Source organism: Lutra lutra, chromosome 6, assembly GCF_902655055.1.
Source record: "Lutra lutra chromosome 6, mLutLut1.2, whole genome shotgun sequence".
Classification (NCBI taxonomy): domain Eukaryota; kingdom Metazoa; phylum Chordata; class Mammalia; order Carnivora; family Mustelidae; genus Lutra; species Lutra lutra.
This window is the reverse complement of record NC_062283.1, coordinates 58,749,501-58,772,110: the sequence shown is the minus strand read 5'-3', so window position 1 is coordinate 58,772,110 and position 22,610 is coordinate 58,749,501. Positions and strand designations below refer to the sequence as shown.

General features: G+C 42.3%; 1 protein-coding gene across 1 annotated transcript in view; it reads right to left on the bottom strand.

Annotated features, from left to right (window-relative positions):
• Positions 1–4,818: 4,818 nt before the first annotated feature.
• TNFRSF21 (TNF receptor superfamily member 21) overlaps positions 4,819–22,610 on the bottom strand; it is a 65,904-nt gene continuing 48,112 nt past the window's right edge. Inside the window, exons 5-6 of the mRNA XM_047733589.1 lie at positions 7,610–7,838; positions 4,819–6,266 (exon numbers count right to left, since the gene is read on the bottom strand). Of these exons, the coding sequence (XP_047589545.1) occupies positions 6,037–6,266; positions 7,610–7,838 (459 nt within the window). The 3' untranslated portion in view covers positions 4,819–6,036. The remainder of the gene's footprint in view (positions 6,267–7,609; positions 7,839–22,610) is intronic.

Below are 22,610 nucleotides of genomic sequence, written 5' to 3'. Positions count from 1 at the left end.
TGAGCTCTGGGCCTGCATGCTTTCATTTATTCAACATATGGTAACAGAGCACCTACCGCGTTCCAGGCACTGTTCTAGATGCCGAGAGTCAGCAATGAACAAATACCCTGGTGTGGATGGTAGCTTCTGTCCTGTATGGAATTCTTCTTTGCATTCTTAGCTTGGGACATAGTGCCTGACCCACGGTGGGTGCTCAAATGTTTCATGGATGGATGAGTGGAGTGGTAAAATGAACGCTTCTGTTGGTGGGGACCCTGTATTTGAACAAAATGAGCCAAACCCTAGTGTGAAATCAACTCTTCTAATTTCTTTCTTTCTTTTTTAAGGATTTTATTTATTCATTTGAGAGAGAGAGAGAAAGACAGAGAACAAGCAGAGGGAGAGGCAGCGGGAGAGGGAGAAAACATTCCTTGCCGGAGCTGAGAGCTGATGTGGGGCTCAATCCTAGGACCCTGAGATCATGACCTGAGCCAAAGGCAGACGCTGAACCATCTGAGCCACCCAAGCACTCCAGCTCTTCTAATATCTAAGGAGAATGAGAAACAATTGTCATAGGACTATTGGAAATGAGCTATCCTTTTGCCTCTTCCACCTCCCTCCAGATCTCCAGTTTGGCTTCCGGCTATGGAAACAGCAAGAGAGGAGTGAAAACCAGACAAAGCCAGTGCAGAACTGGAGTATCTCCTCTGTAGGGAATCAAGAACCACCCAAAGACTTTTAAGAAATCTCTGACCTAGGGGCGCCTGGGTGGCTCAGTGGGTTAAGCCGCTGCCTTCGGCTCAGGTCATGATCCCAGAGTCCTGGGATCGAGTCCCGCATCGGGCTTGCTGCTCGGCGGGAAGCCTGCTTCCCTTCCTCTCTCTCTGCCTGCCTCTCTGCCTACTTGTGATCTCTCTCTGTCAAATAAATAAATTAAAAAAAATTAAAAAAAAAATAAATCTCTGACCTTTTTCCTCCTGAAGCTATTAACTGCAAGTGATTCCTATATTGGGAAATATAAAAACATGGGCCAGAAAATCCCTGCAATGTTCCATGTCCCTAAATTTCTAAGTTTGAAGTCTCTCCATTTCAATTTTGCATTAATTATGTCTGTTTGGGAGCCAAGTCCAGGAAAAGAATCTAAAATCACAGAGGTTGGGGTTGGTGGTGGGCAGAGCCGGATGCCGTCTCCCTTTGCAGATTTTATAAAAATGCCCCTGACAAAACTATTACTGACATTTTAAGTCTGGTTCACATGACTCTTACCTTAGTCTTCGCGAGTATACATTCCCTGGATGCTTCAGAAATATTCTAAAAATAATTTTTATTTATAGTTTTTAAAATTCCACAACATATGCACATGGTGTAAACCTCAAGAGGCTGCAAAGAACAAATCATGAAAAGAACATGTCCTTCCTTTCCTCTTCCTGTCTCCTGGGTAGCCTGTTCTTTTCCCTGGAGGTATCTGCTGTTTTTGATATGCCATTGTAAGGTATTTTATGAATATCTGTATTTTGGAAATAATAAAGACGCTGGCATCCAACATGCTTCACATAGTCAGCTACTTGAAGTCAACTAGGGTAAAAACTGTTTTGGATTTCTAATTCAAATAATTCTTGTTCAAATCGTTACCTTCATTTTCTATCTCCTTTCAAGAGAAGAGGTAAAATAAAGATCTTGAAATAGCGAAAGAGTGCTGGCAGGGACTAAGGTCATTATGTAGCAGAAATGAGCCTCACTTCCCACCTGAAAACCACATGATTTCTCCCTAATGTCCAAGTTTCCTTACGAAGGTAAGGGCCACAAATTTTTTTAACCAAGAGATGGATCACGTCTCCTTTGCTCAAATCCAAGTTTAAGAAAGGTGCCTGATGCACCTAAAGGACAGCACAATAAGACTGATGCTCCCAGAGCCCAGGGGCTACAACAATCTGAGATTTTATGATACAGTCAGTGCAGTTTATGACTCATCAGATCTTACTTTATTTTTTGAAAATTGGCAAACCTTCAATCCAATATATATAGAAACACAAATCAGAGTAACGTCACATCCCAAATATTCTTGGTTAATCACACCTTATACATAATGCTCAAAGCCATGAAGAATTGATCAGTTGCATCAATTAGTTATTCATTAGTGCAATGAAACTTTAAGATGTTGCCCCATCCATGCTTGGTAGTATAGCAATTCTTAACAGTTACATAGAATTTTACAGTAGGGGTTCAGGTCTGAAAGTAAGTGGGACTATGTGTAGCAAAATCACTATTGTGGATTTCCGGGTTAACTCTCTGTTAAGATTTATCCATCAGATCTGGGGTGAGGATTGGTAAGTGTTCTCCTCACAGACTCTGAAATCAGTGGTCATCCAAGTTGATTACACATTGGCATCTCCTGGGGAGCTTTAAAAAATGCTCATGCCTGGGTCCCAGGCCCTTAGACTCTGGCATAACTGGTTGGGAGTTTAGCCCGGGGCACTGGATTTCCCAAAGCTCCCCCTGCTGATTTTGATGCGCAACCAGGATCAAGAACCATTGCTGTAGATCTTGACCGGGACTGCTGGATTCTGAAATCTCTTTGGTTCTTCAGAAATTGTTGACTTCTCTCCTTTGGAATTGGTGTCATCTTCTCCTATATGGGCACTACTCTGCATGAAACCGAGGCACAGTCTTGGGCTCCTCGGTGTGATCTAGAGACCAGTAGCATCCACATCACCTAGGTCCCCACCCCTCTCAACAACTGAAATTATCTGCATTTTAACAAGATCCCCCAGTGTTTCATTTGCTTATTAAAGTTTAAGTAGTGTAACAAAGTGGCGTCAAATTATGTATGCATTGTAACAAGCTCCCAGGTGCTGTGGCGGTCCACAGTGGCAAGGATCTCAAGCCCTTATCCCACCACGAGTTTCCAGAAAAAAAGGTGTGAGATGCGGGTTCTCTCCTTCACTGCAAACCTGAATCCAACTCTCTGGGACCCAGCCTTTACAAGACTGCTCATTCCCAGGTGATTATCTCCATGCAAGGTTGAGAATCACTGAAGCATGTCCAACTTCTCCCCAGAGTAGGAGTCATTTTCTCCTTTGAAAAGCAGCCTGATCTAATTGTTTAAAAGCTTCTCTGCATTTAACCTAAATTGGCCTAGAGGAAACAATATTACTCTCTAAAGAAAAAGAAATAGTCTCTTCCTTAGCCCTGCAAATAACTGAAGATAATCTTTCTCCCGCCTAAATGATCTTTGCCGTGAGGTTTATATTTCTTAACAATTGCTCCTGATTCTGTTTCTTACTCTTCTGGTGATCCCTCCAACCCCCACATTGGAAACCTTGTAGTTCAGCATAGCCCTCAAAGTCGGGCAGAAAAAACCTCCAAAGTGAGCCACAAAACTATATAAATCAGACTGTTGTAAACTCTGACTCAAACATTTTAGAGAGAGAGAGAGAGAATATAATGCAGCTTGGGGTTGCTTACATTATGTTAATTCAATATTAAGCTTCTGTTTAACCACAACTTCTATGTCCCTTTCCCTTGGATCATCAAGAGATACTGCCCCACTTCTATACTTTTGCAATTATTTACTGAATTTTAAGTATCAGGCTTTCCTTATAAGCCAAATAAATTTCATCAGTGTGATCTTGGTGCTCACTGGCTCAGCCTGACAAAGTAGTTCTGGTTATCAGTCCCGAGTAAACAGCCTGGGATTCAGATTCAAGTCTGATCTGTACAACTGTGTTGTAGAGCCTTAAGTAAGCTCCTTAGCCTTTACAAGCCTATTTTTTATCTACAGAATGGGTACAACAATGGTACCTGTAAGATAGTTATAAGGTTTCAACGAGACAATGTAAACAACACTTTGTAAAGTATAAAGCTGCATAAATGGTTAAGAAATAATCCCCAAGCTATGAATAACTTACAAACTTAATAACCACAACACTGATTTATGTTTTCAGCCCCCACAAAAAGAAGTAGCAGTCTTGAAACCATCTGAAAAACACACTCTGTCTCCTCCCCCACTATCTCTAACCCATTCTACTTTGCTTTTATGTTTGTAAAGGGTTTCTGCCATCTGTTGACAAAAGAGGAAGGGAAACCTGGCCTGAGAACCATAAAACCAAATGCCAGAAGTATTCTCTAGAAACCAGCCACGTGGAAGTGGTTGAAAGCAGAAAAGCTCTTTAATGTCACTGACAAGGGAGTCAAAGTGTTCAGACAGGCCATCTACTTCTACTTTCCCACTGAAAGAGGAACTCAAAATTGCTGATGGCCTGGCCATTGGAATTCTGCAGAGCTGGGGTTTCTCAGGCTAAGGCAGTTATGTGATCAAATATAAGATACAATGTAATATAAAACAATACATATAAGATGATGTAATATATTCCTTCAACATAAGACTTTACCTGGCCCAATGGCCAAGAAAGCCCCCCGAAGCTACTCAGGGAGAAAGAAGGTTCACACAGAAGCCTGTGAACTGGTCTAGACTCCTCATGAGTTGTAAACTTCCTAGATGGACACAAGTAAGAATATACTCCTGCACCTGGTCCTCATTTCCGCCTCTCCACCTCCAAATCCTCATTTCCTAAAATAGGGATGAACTCCAAACCTAGGAGCCTCCGATTTACCCTCAAAAGACTCATGAATGTTTGGTCCTCTTTAACACTTGGTCATCCTTCTCTACGTACCTCCAGATACTCTTCCAGACACAAAGCTTTGTTAACTTGCATGATTTACAGATCAGGAATGCTGAGATTTCTGGAATATACACATTCTTTTCCAAGAGACTCATCAAAGGGTTACAACTTGAGTACATGTAGAAGGCAAGTAGTAAACACACTCAAACTACTCAAGTAACAAACACCTAATATTTATTAATAAATTAGTACACTTGAAGGCATTTTTCTGATATCTGTCCCTCACCACGACCCACAATCCCCGCCCACACAAAGGGAGTCCACACCACCTTTGCATGCGAGTCTGCCAACTGAACATTAGAGAGCGCGCAGGTTTATAAATGGGAGCAGAGTTGCAAATATATTGGACAAGAGTTCTTACAGCTGCAGCCGTTTTTAATTAAAGTGATTGAAGGACGAAGGAGACCCACCAAGACCAAGGCCTTGAGGTGGACTGGACCTACTGGCAATGTGTGTATAAAAAACAAGACATCTTTTAAAGCAAAGCTGGGCAAATTCCCTATGGAAAAAAGGTGCCACTGGCTCTCAGTTGTGACTTTCCAAAGTGCAGCAGTATGTTCCAGAACAGCTCAATTCCTAAAAAGATGAAGTTCAAGTTCTTTGGTGGCCCAATTGTCAAGCCACTTAAATAGCAAGTTCTGATGGCTTGAGGATTTCATGTCTCCAGCCCAGAGCATATTAGCGTAAGAGGAGCACAAGTAATCAAGCATTCTACACGGTGCTCAAGTGAAAACCATACGATCAGCAACAGTGTGGTCAAGTTTCAGCCATGAATATGAACTGTACACCAAGGCATATTAAAAAGAGAACTCAAAGTCTAATTGTATTACAGTAACTCAACGGGGTATTACATTTCTTCAACCCTTAACAAAATTTGTAAATTACAATTAATAATAAAAATAGTAATCATTAATAAAAAAAAACCCAGACGTGGATGTTGAGACATGAAGACTGCTTAGGAATTCACAAGATGCCATTATACTTTTAAGAGGTTAAGAGCCTCACAATCCAGTGTGCAAGGAAAGTCACACTGCATTTGGGGTCCAATAAGTGAATTTAAAGTGCACAGAACAATTCGGAAAATACATAAGAAATCGAAACGAAGAAAATATGGAACCCAAAAAACTTTAGTGGTGGGTATTTTTCAACAGTTACACCTCGAGAAGGCTTATAGACTAATGTCCTAGAAGGGTTAAAAAAGGAAAGAACTCAAAACACTGGCCAGATACTCTGTTAAACACACACACACACACACACACACACACACACACACACTCACACACACCCAAAAAGCTAGAAAAATGAAAACAAAACCAACGAAAAACCACCCTGCCACTAAACCGAGTCACTTCCAAAGCGTAGCAGACCTCGGGTTCTACAACAGGTCAGGAAGATGGCTATACACAGAGTCCAAGAGGGTCTGACTGGCTTCCTGGCTCTTGACTCCGATAATCTCAAACAGCCGGTCCAGCTTGTCCTCAGCCTGAGGAATCTCTTCTATCACCCGCAGCTCCTCAGGATTCAGAATGTGGAGCATGTCGTCAAAAATAGGCTGCAAGTCACAGGGGTCCAGGCGTACCTGCCGCAACACTGTGTCCTTCTTTTCTGCGGGGAGGAGAAGGGAGGGAAGGGGACAGAGGTAAGGGACGGTACTGGGGAAACCGAGGAGAGGAGGAGAGCTAGGAGGGACAGCTCCCCACCTAGAAGGCTGTCCCCACCCCCTACCCTCAAGGTGAGTAAGGGAACCTCTGGCACATTTTAAACAACCCAGTAGTTTTTGCCTTGCACTAAAGATAACAAACAAGATTTGAGTCCTGGAGATCAAACAGGGAACCACTTGACTGGGTTGTTGATTGTCATTAGCATGACTTTGCCTCAACTTAAAAGATATCTAGATTCTTCCAAAACTCAGGAGAATGCTGGAATACTACAGAAACTTAAATAAAATGAAAACACAACGAAACAACCCTCTCCCATCTGTAATGTGTTTACTAAACAAAGACATCAGTCCACCCTGGCTCTCAAAAATTCCAGATCAATGTAGTCTGCTCATCTGACTGCTAATGACACTGCCAAATTTTAAAACTAAACTGCTAAGAGCAAAAGCACATAAATAAGAAAATACTGCTTCTTGGGCCAGACCTCACACAATGTGGTGAAGGACTGTGACTTTTATTACTATTATAAAAAAGTTTTCTCCAAAATATAACATGGAACATAAAATACAAACTAAAATACAAATCTTTCATATAAATATAAAAGAGATAATCTAAATAGGTAAGGTATAGAAAATAGAACATATTTTATAAACATAAAATATAACCCTTTCACAAAAGTATAATTGGAATTCCCCAAACCGGGAAATTCTGAACAAAAATTTGTCATCAATACAGTGTGCGTGCCAATCCCTATCATGCTATTAAAAACCACAAGTGGCAAATTATTTACTAATTTTACTAATTATTACTAATAATACTAACCTACAATGCTTAAAACATTGCTATTTGCAACGATTCTTAAGAGGATTAATTTTAATTTGAGTTACTGAAACCTACACTTCTGACTCTCAAGATAGGTTATACTTTAAATCCTTGGATTCTACAAACCTGGTAAATAATTTTCAACAAAACTTGCCAGACTGCATTTTATCAGACCTTCCTGAAACACCTTTGATAGAATCATGAGGATAAAGGGCGACCAATGCAGACTGTCCGCCAGATAATCAGAGCTGTAAAGACCTTCAGGGTGGGTGGTGGCTGACGAGTGACATGGTTTCTCTCAGGCCCAGGAGACCCATCATCCTGGGGTCTATGATACATCTTCCTGGGCAGGTCACCCAAAAGACTCAGCTACCCCTGGACTGTGCAACTGTTGAGGGAGAAACCTCAGGGTCTCCTCTGGGGGAGGCTTACAGAATACGCCTTGTAACCATCCTGCCAAGCCCATACCTTTGGTAATAAAGGAGCCCGTCCTGCTCAGTGCCGAGGAGCCGCTGGATGTGGAGTCACAGCGAAGAAGGGGCTCGGACTCATCCACGAAGAAGCCCTTGTTCTTATCCAGCGGGGAAGGCTCCACCGTCAGCAGAGTGGAATTCTCTAGTTTCGTGTTGGGGCTGGGAATGGGGCTCGGGCTAAGGGGGCCGGGACTCATTGGGAGAGCCAGCTTGTCAGTTTCCAGCTGGGGGAGGAAACAAAGAAAAATGTTTTTTATTACATACTTCAAAAATTAGAGAGAAAAAAAATGAAACTGAAACCCCAGGTGTTCTTTTTGTTCCATTTGTTTTATATATAAATTCTGCTGTTTTGACAGTCCATAACTTACATTATTGCTAAATACACACACACAGAGACTTTGAAACCCTTCAAATATATAAATGGAGCTATGTGTAAGCATTAAAAATTAGGAAGCAGGGACACCTGGGTGGGTCAGTCGCTTAAGGGTCTGCCTTCTGCTCAGGTCATGATCCTGGGGCCCTGGGATCGAGCCCTGCATCAGGCTCCCTGCTCAGCAGGGAGTCTTCTTCCCCCTCTGCTTCTCTCCTCTCCTGCTTGCTTTCTCTCTCTCTCTCTCTCACATAAAATCTTACAAAAAAAAAAAAAAAAAAAAAAAAGGAAGTATATATGCACCAAGCTGTTACCTCAGAGGAGTGGAACTGGGAACTGGACAAGGGAGTAAAGAAGAAGATCTCCAACTTAAAATATAATTTGATAGAGTTGGAAATGGTCTTAGATAATACCTAGCACATTCTCCTCTGTATGGATTGAATTATATCCATCAAAATTCATATGTTGAAGTCAAAACTTTCTGAACCTCAAAATGTGACTGTACAGAGAGACAGGGCCAACTAAGGAACTTTAAAAAGACGGGATTGGGGACGCCTGGGTGGCTCAGTTGGTTGGACAGCTGCCTTCGGTTCAGGTCATGATCCTGGAGTCCTGGGATCGAGTCCCGCGTCGGACTCCCAGCTCCGCGGGGAGTCTGCTTCTCTCTCTGACCTTCTCCTCGCTCATATGCTCTCTCTCAAATAAATAAATAAAATCTTTAAAAAAAAAAAAAAAAAAAGACGGGATTGGGGGATAGTTGGGTCCTATACCAAGATGACTGGTGTCTTTATGAGAAGCCATTAGGACACAGACACACACAGTGGGATGACCATGTGAAGACAGAGGGTGAAGGCTACCATCTTCTACAAGCCAAGGAGAGAAGCCTGAGGACACCTTTACTTCAAACTTCTAGCCTCCAGAATTGTGACAAAACCCGTCTCTGTTTCAGTCTGTGATACTTCATCATGGTAGCCCAAGCAAACTAATACACCCTCTCTTTACAAGTAAGGAAACTGAGGTCTAGAGAAATGATGTGACTTTCTTAATGACAGGCTCCTGCCCAGTAAGGGGCAGAACTAAGGCTAAACCCTAGGCTTCCTGACTCCCTCTTCAGAGCAGCTCTCGAGAACACCAGAGGCAAAAGCATCTGGATGGAGAGAGTGAGGACCGCCCCCAGGGAGCCAGGGTACAGCTCCAAGGGATTTAATGGAGGCCTTCATGAAGTTTGCATTCTGGAGGGGAGGGTCAGAAAGACAGTAACAAGTAAGCAAACAAACAAGGTTTCAGATGGAAATGGTGAGCTTCATGAGCATCAGCTGGAATGTGGAGAATAGATTTTAGGGGGGCAAGAAACAAAATAGAGATACCAGTTAGGATGCTGCTACAGTGACTGGGAGAAGTAAAAACCACAGCTTGCACCCAGTTGTGGAATGGGGAAATAATAGATCATATCTCCCCATTTTACAGGTGAAACCACTAAGGCCCAGAGAGGGCACACAGCCATGGGAAGAAGGCTAGTGCACAACTCAAGTCGGCTTGATACCTCTACTACGCTTGTCATTTGCCGCTAGGCTTTCAAACTCTGGCAGGCACTTGTGGCATTGACCTTAATGGACCAAGTCCATTGACCTTAATCTTTTTATTGTCTCTTCTGGCAGGGATGCAAATCCGGGAGCCAGGTGGCCAGATCCCATGGGGCAGGGTTTAGGGAGTGTTGATCACCACTCATTAGAACCCTCATGACTTCACTCACACGTGACAAGCAAAACATTTTCGAGTTCCTCAATCGGGAAGACATTGACCCTCATTTCAAAGTATTGGGTTGAAGGGTTGTAAAAAACACAAAGCAAACACAACTCTCTCTTTTACAACCTTTAAGGCCTGAGAAATTCTTACAACTGACTGCAGATTCCAAAGACCACCGATTACTGCACGTGTCTACCGTTCCAACAGCATTTGTCCTCTGAACCACCACCCATATCCTGCTTCTGCCTTCCGTGCAAGTTTAAGACTTGGGTAATGCATTCCCAGCTGCCCCTTCCAATCCACAAAGTTTTATGTATGTGCTTTTAAATTTTTTAATTCAATAGGGCCCTGGCATGTGCCCCTCCTCCCTGAAACGCACATGGCCATTCATGCCAATACACATTTTTTATTCACTCAATTAGACAAAGAGCACTTGTCTACACTTTGGTTCTCAGGAACAACATTACATTGGACAACATGGTCAGTCAATATAGTGCACTGTTCTTGCTTAAAGAGAGAAATTCCTGCCCACAAATCACATGCCAACAGACTAAGGAGTCCACCCACCCATTTCCTGAATTTAGTTCAAAACTTTAAATATTTAATTTTTCCCCCACTTTTGCCAAAGGACCCTATCCATGGAAATTAAGTACATGATTTCCAATGTCATTCAGAAAGACAGACTGTTGCAGAATGCTCTCTTGTAATTAACAATGAGTCGAGTGAATATGAAACTGCCCCTAAGAATGGTTTTAGTGTCACCACAGTGGGGTTAACAACCATAACCAAAGCCCAAGATCATGTGACAATCATCTTTCTAGAAAATCTATTCAGCTACTAAGTATAGGCATTCCCTGCTTTACCCAGGATACACAGCAGCCAGCTGCATTCCAGATTTTTCAAGTTATCTGCAGTTTTTTCTTATAGGAAAAGAAAACCTGGCTCATAGATACTTAATTTCTTTCCTCCCTTTACCTTACTATTTATAATATCCATCAAAATTGCATTGCAGCACAGCAACTCAAGCATTGTACGACCTCTGATAGCTCTAATCGGAAGTAAACTCATCAGGACATGTGGAATGAATTAATTCTTTATTGATTCAGAAAGTTCACTGTTGAGTTCACAGCAAATAAAGAATACCTCTAATAAGATTTAGATACTGAAAGACAAATATTCTAAACAAGAAAGCCAGGAAAGGGTCTCATCCTCTTGCAAAAGCTATAAGCATGAACTTACCCAAACATTCACAAAATAGATTACAAGTGACTTAATTTATTCCTTATGCATCTTTGGGCTTCCAAGTTCTCCACAGGGAAATATTAACTTTCATGATTATAAAAACAATACATGTTATTTTTAAAAGTAGTTACCACTGATAAGTATGTTTTCCCTTTGGTAACTTGAAAATGTTATGGCTGCTGTGGCTCCTACTGGTAGCCAAGGAACAGGAGAGTCTGAAGATCACCTACTTGGCTGAGTGCCTCTCTAGACTTTTCTGAAGAGTTCACAGGCCCAAAGGGGCAACACTGCCCCCCAACTTATTGCAGTGAGGTAGATACTAAGCCTTAAGAGAAAGGCCTCTCAGGAAACTTGGCCAGTGGGGGCCATCTATCCACCAGATAATCAAAGTCCCTTTGCAGGAACTTAAAAAAGCCAATTCTTTTTGCCTTCCAGCCATGAGCTCATCATGCTCACTTGGAAGCCTCACTGGGGAAATGAGGTAGAGATGGTAAGACACAAAGAAAGGGGAGGAGGCAGGGATAATGAGGGGAGAGCTCCCCAGGGAGCCAATACCAGACAGGTGGTTCTATTGTGTGACCTTAAAGAGCATGTGATTTATTTTGGCCCAACGAGCCCCAAAATGTCCTCCTGATTACTCTCCATGCAAGTCCACTTAGTCCTTCCAGATACTAGTACCAGGTGATAGGGGAAGAGAGATAAATGGTTCACCTCAACTCCACGGCTGGGTCACACCTAAACTTCCTCTGCTGACCTATTTTCCTTTCTGATTTCCAGAACCACTGAGCACATGGAACCAGCCAAATGGATGAGGTCAACAAGGAACTGATTGAAATTTGGGGGCTTGAACACCCCTGGGCTACAGAGGTTTGTAGTAGTGTTTGTGAGAACGGTGACTGAACTTGTATTTGGGCTACACTGGAATGAGCCATTTCCAGCTGTGCCCCTGCAACCCTGTGTTCCTACAGGTTCCAAAGCCAAGTGCCCACTCTGGTGCTTGGCTAAATTACAGCTCGAAACTGAAGCTCAAAAATAAGTCTTCTCTTTTAATATCAAACCAAAAAGCACTTCCCCGTTGACCGGCCCTTCCTAAGAGGATACACTGTGGAAGGCTGAAGAGTTTTCTAGTCCTGGGGGAAAGTCCTTGGCTTCCTTTACCACCAATAATGGGTGGTAAAGGAACATTCTTGCAAACCTTGGTCATGGCAAAAGTGATTTACAAATGAAATGAGGTTCTAGGACTACCTTTCCTCCCTCCTGTGATCTAGCAGCTTTCCTAAGTATACACTTAGGGAAATCTTTTCCAGCGTGCATTGGATGTTCCGCATAGCCAACTCCTAAACATCAAAGTCATTAATATCCTGGGATTTCACTGCAAGGGAAGAAAGGAAAAAGACTTCTAACTAGCTGTGTGGTTTTAGAAAAACCCCTTCCCTCCTTAGACCGGTTTCCTCATTTCTGAACAAAAAAGATTAGACCAGGTCTTCTCTGTTCAACTTACGTTTCATTTATTGTCAGCCCTGCTAAGTCATTTTCCCCACGCCCAACCCACCCACCCCAACTCCCTCTCTCCTTCCAACTTACCCCCAACTGGTTCACTCAACTAAGGTTTACCACTGAGTTATTTTCAATTACTACCCAATTACAATCTCCCTGTGGTTGCACAATCTGTTTTCATAAAACTAATTAACAACTTTGACGCATCAATGACCCCCTGAAATGAAGCATTAATTACCCAGCCTAGATGCTCCTTGCCAATCTGCTAAAGTGGTTCAACTTAACCCTTTGGCTCCTGGCACTACCCAGCTGGATTCCACAAGGCCCCTTCTCCCCACTCTACAGCCAGATATGCCTGATAGACTCAAGAAGAAGCTTCCTTACAAGCCAAAGCTTACCCTTTCCACCGAACTTTCCCTCCAGATCTCACCCAACATGTAAAAAGAAGGGAAAATCCTATGCCATGTTTGTGAAATTTTCCATCACTTTAATAATGGTTTTTAAAAGCCCATTTGCTAAATTCAATGAAAACTAATTGCTATTCCATCTGAGCTGACCCACTTGTTGCTCAGATCCAGTAGACAACGGAGACTTTAAGAAATAAACCATTACCAGTACTGTGCAAAATGATTCATCATGAAATATAAGTAATCCATTTGCTGTGAAGGTATCTCTTCTGAGCTTCATCTGACAGATGAGAAAACTGAGCCTCTAAGAGGTTTGCTAACCTGCCCAAAGTCACAAAGCGAGGATTCAAGATCAGGCCTGTCGAGTTTCCAAGCGATCTTCTTTGCTGAGCTTTTGTCACTTCTCTGTCTGGACCCACTGGACATTTACAGGAAATGTCAAACCCCTGTAAGCCCAACACAAGCAACCACATGACCACAAGGAGCTGCTCTGGCTTCTGAGGGAAGGGACAAAAGGCAGGGCCTCCACTCTGGCCCTGAGATAAAGATGAGAGATTCTGCAATTATCAGACACCTCAACTGTGGCCCAGTAACTTGGTTTTATATTTGAAAATATTCCAGATCCCAACAGACCAGCGACTGTTTAAAAAAACAAAGACATTCAACTGCCACTGAAGTTTCATCTCAAAGGAATTACAGTCACAAATAAATACATAACTAAAATTATTTTAAGGATGATGATAGCATCTCATGCTTGTTTCCCCTGTTCTCCCATATGGTCATGTAATGGAAATCAAATTCGATTTCATGACCTCCTATAGGTCTAGTAGGTGTATAAGAACTGGCTCTGATAAAAGCAAAGGCTATCTCCCTTGCCATGAGTATCTAACTATCTGAATCTATGTAGTTCCCACATTTAGAGAACAGGAATGTAGATAACAAGGAGAGCTTTGTTATCTCAATCTATGTAATTTCAGGATTTCAGACATAAACGAGGGTTCAGATGATGACAGTTACCAACTGTCTCTCAAAAAATTACCTGAATCTATTCAGTTCCTAAGTTCTGATAGTGAATAATACCTGAGATATACAATGATTTCTCCCTTTAAAAAAAAAAGGGGGAATAAAAAGGAAACAATGGGTAGGAGACAATGACTTAACTCTTCTAGTGTGAATTCTTATTAAATCCAACTCAGGGTAAGAGGTCTTGGCAAGAATAAGCCAAATTTTCAGAATAAAAAATTTTTTTTTTTTTGCAAACAAAAAGTGAAAAAAGAAGGACATGGAAAGATGCTGATTCCTTAGCCCTTAGAAGAAGTGATAGCAGTTTGAAGACATTTGGAGGGAAGTCTTGGAAATGGAAATATGAGCTAGAAATACACATACATGTATATAGATAAAGCAAAGACGTTAAATGTGAATTAACTGTTAAATCTCGATGGTGTTAAGTTTAGGAGTGTTTACTATGTTTTCAACTTTTCTTATTTTTTAGTTTGGAAAATAATTTTACAAAAGGGTTAAGAGCCAAATAACTATAAGACAAAAATTCCCCAAACTTCCTAGGCTTCTGATTCTTTAGTCTGTTGTCTTTCCATCTTTCTTCTCTTGCCCAGCCCCTGCTACAGGAAAGGGAGACAAGGAGGTGCTTCCATTGCATACGCAGGGAATGGGCTAACATTTAAAATAAAATCATCAGTTGCTAAGTGGACATTGCTGGCCTTATGTGGTCTAGCTGCCCCCAGGGCCCCTGGAGGTCATGGGATGCAAGCAGGAAGAGGAGTGCAGTGCCAAGAAGCCCTGCTCAGCTTTCCTGGGAAGCCCTGTGTCAGACCAAGGCCGTAGTGGAGCTGAATGGACACTGAGTCTCTGAGAGCTTGGAGCCCCAGCAGAGCCTGCAGAAAGAAGGAACTCACCCTTGGGAGGCTCAGAGGATTAAATTGGCCAAAAATGGCAAAGGCATTGGGAAATTATTTTAAAAGACACCTCACACACACTCCCTAGTTCTATCCAAGCATAGCATAATGAAAGTATTTTGTATCAGTTGCCACCTCACTTAAGGCTATTTTTAAATTTTATCCCAGGTTAGCTGGCCAGAGTGTGTTTCTCCCTTAACTACCCCAAGCCCAAGTCAAGGTAGTTGCTAGTCTTGAGTGTATATGTCATCCATCCATTCTGTTCATTCCTAAGAGTTAACTTCAAAACTTAAATCCACCCACATTTAAGTGGAGTGGCTAATCGTTGCCCTAAACAAGGGATCTGTTCCTCTCCTGGATACAGAGGGGGAAAAGCCACAGGAAGCCATAAGTAGTGCTGTCTGAAGCTGCCAGAGCTGGTAAGAACCAGCTGGCTCTGGAGGGAGAAGGAAGGGAGGGTGAGCCCCGCCCAGCTGCTGGCGCATGTGTCTGCAAGCTGTCCAGGCTGCTGACATCAACAGTAATGTTGCAGCCCTGAGCTGACTCACTGACTAGCTTTCTTGAAAAAGGATGTGATGATAGAGTAAGTGGGCTCTCTTGGTTCAGAGCTGGAGCTCACTCTCATTCAAACATACTGCTGAGCCTTACAAGAGCTCAGTCCCGTGGACACATGAGGAGATCATGCTGCTGGAAATGACGTGGGCTTCCCTAAATTTCACTCACTGAGAACCCATTAGGAAGCCTTTCCCACAAAACAGCCTTTGAACAATTCTAACCATGAAAAGAAGTTGCATGAATCTTACAAGCTTGCCTTAAGGCACTGTGGAAGATAGAAAGTAACTTCATAATAGGAAACCTATGACCTTAAGGTAAGAAGGCTCACGCTCATCTCAGTGACTCAAAGTGTTTCTGAACTTGCTCAATTTGATTAAATTAGTATTATTTAATAAGATCATTAGTTGGATGCATACCATTAGAATCAGAATATACCTGGTATATAATTCCACCAGTACGAATGGGCTACCGTGAAAAATAGTTCTCCCTCAGCTACTCAGTTCCCCTGCCAGTGGTGACTCTTACCAATTCCTCGTGTCTTCCTCCACACAGTCGATACGCCAATAAATAGGTAATATGTATTCTCCACCCAATCCCAGCTCTTTTGCACTTATTACATTTTTTTAACTTTCACTTTTTATTTTAACACAATATGGCAGCCGAGCACACCCAATGTTGTACACTCTGCCTTTTTATCATTTAAAAACAGTTCTTGAGGTTAACACATAAATGGCTGACTGACTCCTTTCGACAAGTGCAGACTGTTCCACTGTGTGGATGTTCCACAACTTACATGACCTGTTCTCTGTTGAAGGGCATTTATGCTGTTTCCACTCTTTTATTACAAAGGATGCTACGAGGAATACTTGGGCTTGCAATCTTCTACACACATGGCGGAGGTAGGCGGGACGATAGGTAGGACATATTCCTGGGAGTGCAAGGTCAGTAGTCAGCTGCCATATACTTTGGGAGAAAATACCAATTGGTTCTCCAGAAAGGCTGGGCTGAAGTGTACACACATCAGGACGAACACTGGGCTTCTTTTCCTATACCCTCACAACACAAAAATGGTGTCATACCTTTCCCTCCTTACCATCTCAGAGCTTAAAACCGCATCTCAGTATAGGTTCCCATTTTAATTCTTCCCTATTCTGAACAAGGCTAAAAAACCCACCTTAAAGAATCTTCAGTATTTCCTTTTCTGTGAACTCTCTCGTTCACAGACGGCCCATTTTTCTTTGGGGCCATCAGTCTCTTAATTCATTTGTAAAAGCTCTTCATTTTTTTAAAAGCCTATTAACCCTATCTTGCAAATGACTTCTTCCAGTCATTATTCTGTCTTTTGATTTTGCCTATGATGGTTTCTGGCTTGTACATGTAATGTTAAGAAGTTGATTCTTTCTTGTATGACTTTAGTGTTTTCTATTATTGTCAGAAGAGACTTACCTCCTGTTCTGAGAATAAAAACAAAGAAGAATTTCCCCATGTTTTTTTCTAGTTCTTTTTTTGGTGACAAGTCATTTCTTTTTTTTTTTTTTTTTAAAGATTTTATTTATTTGACAGAGATCACAAGTAGGCAGAGAGGCAGGCAGAGAGAGAGGAGGAAGCAGGCTCCCCATTGAGCAGAGAGCCCGATGCGGGGCTTGATCCCAGAAGCCTGAGATCATGACCTGAGCCGAAGGCAGAGGCTTTAACCCACTGAGCCACCCAGGCGCCCCGACAAGTCATTTCAATGGTTGGTCATCCCAACTGTCCCCTGACAAAACCCAATTATAAATAAATCAAAGTTTCTCTGTGGAAAAAAAAAATATATTATGGGAAAATCAGGAGTCACAGCTGACGCTCCTAAAGAATATGAGGAATATGTACTTAAAATGTTGAAATCAACTGGTGTATCATAAAACCTGCTGTTGACCTTGATGCAATTTCTCATTATCAATTGTATGTTATAGGCACATGAGTTATGACAGATCAAGAGACAATCTCATAAAAAAAGGATGGAGAAACTAGGCCCAAACTGGAAGCTATGAAGCTTTATCCAGATACAAGTTTTGGCCTCAAAAATAAATAAAAATATGATATCCAGTACTGGTAGTCAATGGAGAAAATAAGCTTATTTTCACAAATATTGATTCTGATTTCCTCTCAATGGATTCTTTGAGAAAGCCAGCAAGGGTGTGGATTAAGGGGTTAGAGGTGTCATCGACTAATAAATTTGGCCTTTTCTGAACATGGAGACACTGTGTCTCAGGAAAAAAATAAAAGCCCACTTCAAGTCCACAGAATGTCCTCTACATTGTGGTTCACATACCCATCCCTCCTATAAAACTCCCAGCATCTTCAGGGAGGATTCCCTGTTTTTGTGTTTTGCTTTGTGTGTGTTTGGTATGGGTGTGTTTTCATCTAGTATCTCCAGTGTCTGGTACAGGGCTCGAAACATATTGGGTGTTCCATCAGTTTTTACTAAATGCATTGCTTATGTTAATCCCATCTTATCCTTAAAGACAATTTTAAAAAGGAAAAAAAAAAAAAGCCTGTGTGAATACATGTTAGGAAACAGAGTGTATCACTCTCAAGACCCCAAGAATCTGCTTCTAGACTTTTCCTTATAAACTGTACACTCAACCTCAACTACATCATATTTGATCAATTCTATGATGTGAATTTTTTCACATTTTAACACCTCCCAAATAGGGATCTATCTTACAACTATAAATGGTAATGTTCTACTAGCTTCTTTAGTCTTGTGTAGAGTGGTGCCTCAAACAGTGAACATGGCCTTCAACACAATACAGAAATATGTCTGAATTCCAATGCTGACCAAAACCTCTCAGGACCTTTCGTGAAAGCTTGCTAGGTAATCACAGGTGTCAAGCACCAGGACAGTGTTTGGGACACAGCACGTACTCAGCAAATGTTGGTTCCCTTTCTTCTTAATGTGCAGAGGGGTACCATTTGCTCTTGAGTCAAAAAAGGAGAACGCAGAATTCAAATCTCAATACAGAAGATAGCAGCAAACATGTACCGAGCCCCTGCTCAATGTCAAGTGCAGGAGGAGGCATTTATCCTCATGAACTCCAGTATCTACGCTCTGTCTCTAATCCTTCCCAGATGCCTACAGGCCAGCTGTGAATTTAAGAAGTTGAAAGTCAAATTGTTGGATCCGCCAGTCTCTTCTATTAGTTCTTAGAGATTCAAAGTTCAAACTCCAGCCTTTCGAGTGAGACACTGCACCTTTATTCCTGTACTTTTCATACTGCACAACAGTGAAAGCTTTCTGAAAAGCTTGCAAGTGAGCAGAACACAACAAGGTTCTCAGTAAAACAAGTGTTCTTTGCAGAGTCAAAGGCTTCTTCTGGGGGCAGAACCTCCTTTCCCTGAGATGGGAAAATCTCAGGGATGAGGACCAAAACCTGGTCTCGAAAGAATCTACGGTCAGGTTTTTTTCTTTAAAAAATGACTTTCATGGGGCGCCTGGGTGGCTCAGTGGGTTGAAGCCTCTGCCTTTGGCTCGGGTCATGATCCGGGGATCCTGGGATCGAGCCCCGCATGGGGCTCTCTGCTCAGCAGGGAGCCTGCTTCCTCCTCTCTCTCTCTCTGCCTGCCTCTCTGCCTACTTGTGATCTCTGTCAAATAAATAAATAAAATCTTAAAAAAAAAAATGACTTTCACATGGACAAACACATGTCTGCTCTTGTTTTCTCTGTGTTTTCTGGTGGGTCAGTACCCCTGCCTCCCACTACAACCTGGTAATTTCCTGTGTACCCTTCTGTTCTAACACCTGCTGATCACACTGAATTGTCATTATTTGCCTAAGAGTCCTCATCTCGGTGACTGAGCTACTGAAAGCCCCAGAGATCATCTTCCTTCTTTACATAGTACCAGACACACAGGTGGTGCTCACAAAAGACTGTAAAGATTGTTGACTAACTGAATGAAACCTTGGAATATGGTAATAAGTAGAATGGCCTGAAATGACATCAAACACCTAAAGGCTTAGTCACAGATCTCACTTCTTTGTACTGATGACCACCCTCCACACAAGCACCGCTGAATGGACCTGGACCTGTCCTGTGGCAGCAATCCCTTTATAAAGTCCCCTTCTCACCACACCAGGGGTTCCCCAGAGCCCACAGTCAGGCCCTGCAAAGGAAATAATTTGACCTCAAATGACCCTCAGCGCTGTGGGCACAAGATCCAGGCGAGTTCAGCTTACAACTTAGGGCCTGGGGATAATAATCCCCATTTCCTCAGAGATGACCAACTGGCAAATTAAAGACAAAGACAAATTTGAATAGCCAAAAAGTCAGCAGTAAAACGTACAGCTGCTATTTGCCTCAACTCGCCCTCACTGTATTAAATTTCTGAAAATAGCTGGTCTCAGTCAGACCGTAGATAAGGACAGCTGCATCCTGCAGCTGGTAAACAACAGAAAAATCAGCAGCCGTAGTTCCCTCTGTGCTTCTAGAAGCAGCGGTGCTGTCCTTGCCAAAACAGAATGCCCGGTGCTCTGGGCGCTGTCAAGATTCTCCCAGTTGATTTTACAGAGCAAAAGCCATCCAGTCTCCAAACACTGACTACTCTAGTCGGGGGGCAGGGGGAAGACTCAGTCTCTGGAACATAGGTCTCCTGCGTGGTTTCTGGGAGGGTTCAAGAATCTCTAACAAAGGATCATTCCACTACACAGCAGCCCACAACAACCACCTTGGCTCCAGGCCCACTAATTAAATTATGGTGGAGTTTTACTCTATCTAATCTTATGGAAGGAGGGAAGGAGGGAAAAGATGCCCAACTCCCCTGCCTGATGAGCCCCAATTCTTTTTTAGAGTTAGTTTATTTATTTATTTATTTATTTGGGGGAGGGGCAGAGGGAGAGAGAATTTCAAGCACATGTGTGGCTCAGTCTCACGACTGTGAGATCATGACCTGAGCTGAAACCAAGAGTCCAGACGCTTAACCAACTGAGCCACCCAGGCACCCCCAACCAGCACCAATTCCTTACATTTGTGAATCTATGGTCAGAGCAGACAGCTGGAGTAACACTTTATGTTATTTTAAATCACTGTGGTTGTTTTAAAGATTATCATTTTTTAATGTAGATAAAATTCCTTTTTCCATCCCTTATCAAAATGAGACAATGGAGGAATACTGAAATTCAGATCACAATTACTGCCGGAGCTAGCCATAAACATCGCTTTACTACCTCACTTTCTTATATCCCACAGTTTAACAAAACAGTATCTCATTTAATTTGGATAACCACTTGATTTCCCATGTTAAATGGAAATATCTGAATCCAAGAAATCATTCATCCAAGGTTTCCTATAGAGAAAAAAAACAAGCCCACCCCCTCGAAGTAGCCGAAAAAAAGAAAAGAAAAAGTTTGCACTGGTTAAGCTTATTTGAATATACCCAGTCCAGGAGAGAAAAGAAAGTAGAGGGAAAGGTGGGAGGGGGGGTAGGGAGGGAGGAGGGGATGAGGGGACGAGAGGGGAGGAGAGGGGAGGGAAGAGTAAACCTAGAAATTAAGTTTCTCAATTTTGTTGCCCTTTTTCTGACAGCCAGTGAGAAAGCAGACCATTATCTTCACACATACCATCACCTTTGTTTCTTCCCGGTGAAAACATTCCTAGCCTAGGAACATTTGCTCAGGCACTAAGAAATAAATATTTACCATTAGCTGGAATTTCCAGTTCTTAGGCACTGGACCCAGATGGCAACCCCAATGTCCCGCCGTGCCCTGTAAGCAGTGTTGCATGGAGGTACCTCCCCACCAGTCAGTAACGAACCCCTCGGTGTTCAGGATTTAAAGGGCCCATTATGTGTATGCTTTGGGGCTACTCAGAAGCATTCTTCCACCTCTCTTGCCTCTAGAGCCAGGAAATAATTGCAACTATGAATAAACATTCACCAGGTACTTACTGCGGGGCACACTCAACTAATTCTCACAACAGCTCATAGGACAGGCACTCATGGTGTTGGCACTTCCTCAGGGGCAAACTGAGGCAGAGAGGCCAGGTAACTTACCAGAATGTTTCCCAAGTGATATGTTGCCAGGGCAGGAATTTAACCTGGCACACATCCCCACACTCATGTTCCCATGTGGAGTCATAATGGCCGATTAGCTCTATATCCAGCACTTTCCCTCATCCCACCCTTGTGGATTTATTCCCTTAAACTATGTAAGTAGATATGTTTCTTCCATTCAACCGTAAGCTTCCTTGACCGCAGTGACCCTGTCTTATACTCATCTTTGAGTTGCCCAAAGTGTCTGGTATAATACTATACACCTAATTTGTTATGTAATATGGATATGAACAGAAAGTCCCGTCATCCTCTTTGCTCTCTAGCAGGGGAAGCTTAAATCCAGATATGAAAGCAACAAAAGGAAATAAGTCAAACTCAATTCTTTTCTCCAGCTATCCTTCAAAAACAAAGGGGAGGGGCACCTGGGTGGCTTAGTCATTGAGTGTCTGCCTTCAGGTCAGGTCATGATCTCTGGGGTCCTTGGATGGACCCCTTGGATGGAGTCCTGCATCGGGCTCCCTGCTCAGCAGGGAGCCTGCTTCTCCCTCCCCCTCTGCCCCCGCCCCTGCTCACGCTCTCTCTCAGAACTCTCTTTCTGTCAAATAAGTAAATAAAATCTTTAAAAAGGGGGAGGGGAAATAACATAATTTATTTATTTAGTTGGCATTTTCCAGACATAGAAAAACAGAATTTATTGCTGGAAACCTGCACTAAATATTCTTGAGGCCAAAGAAAAATGACCTCACGTAGAATTTGAAGCTGTAGAAAGGAATGAAGAATGACAGAAAAGATCAATATGCAGGTAAATCCACATGAACCCCGACTGTGTACAATCATAATAATTATGCCTTTTGGGAGCTAAGAAATGCGTGGTGTTAAAATTCATGACAATAAAAAATGTAATGCAAGAGAAGGATAAATAGAATTAAAGTCTCTTAAGGCCGTTGTGCTGTTTGGATATAGTAAGAAGTACACCTTGAGGAAACGTCTCCCATAATTTATGTGTGCAAGTTGTCATCTCTATGGAACCATTAAAAGTAAAGTAAAACATTTATAACTAACAAGCTGAAAGAGGAGGAAAGTGGAATAATAAAAAATACTTGATTAATCCAAAAGATGGGAAGAAAGAAGAAGGGGAAAAAGAGAGGGACAGGACAAATTAAAAAAAAAAAAAAAATCAGCCAGTAGATTTAAACCCAAATATATGAGGAATTACATAAGAAATGTAACCACGCTCAA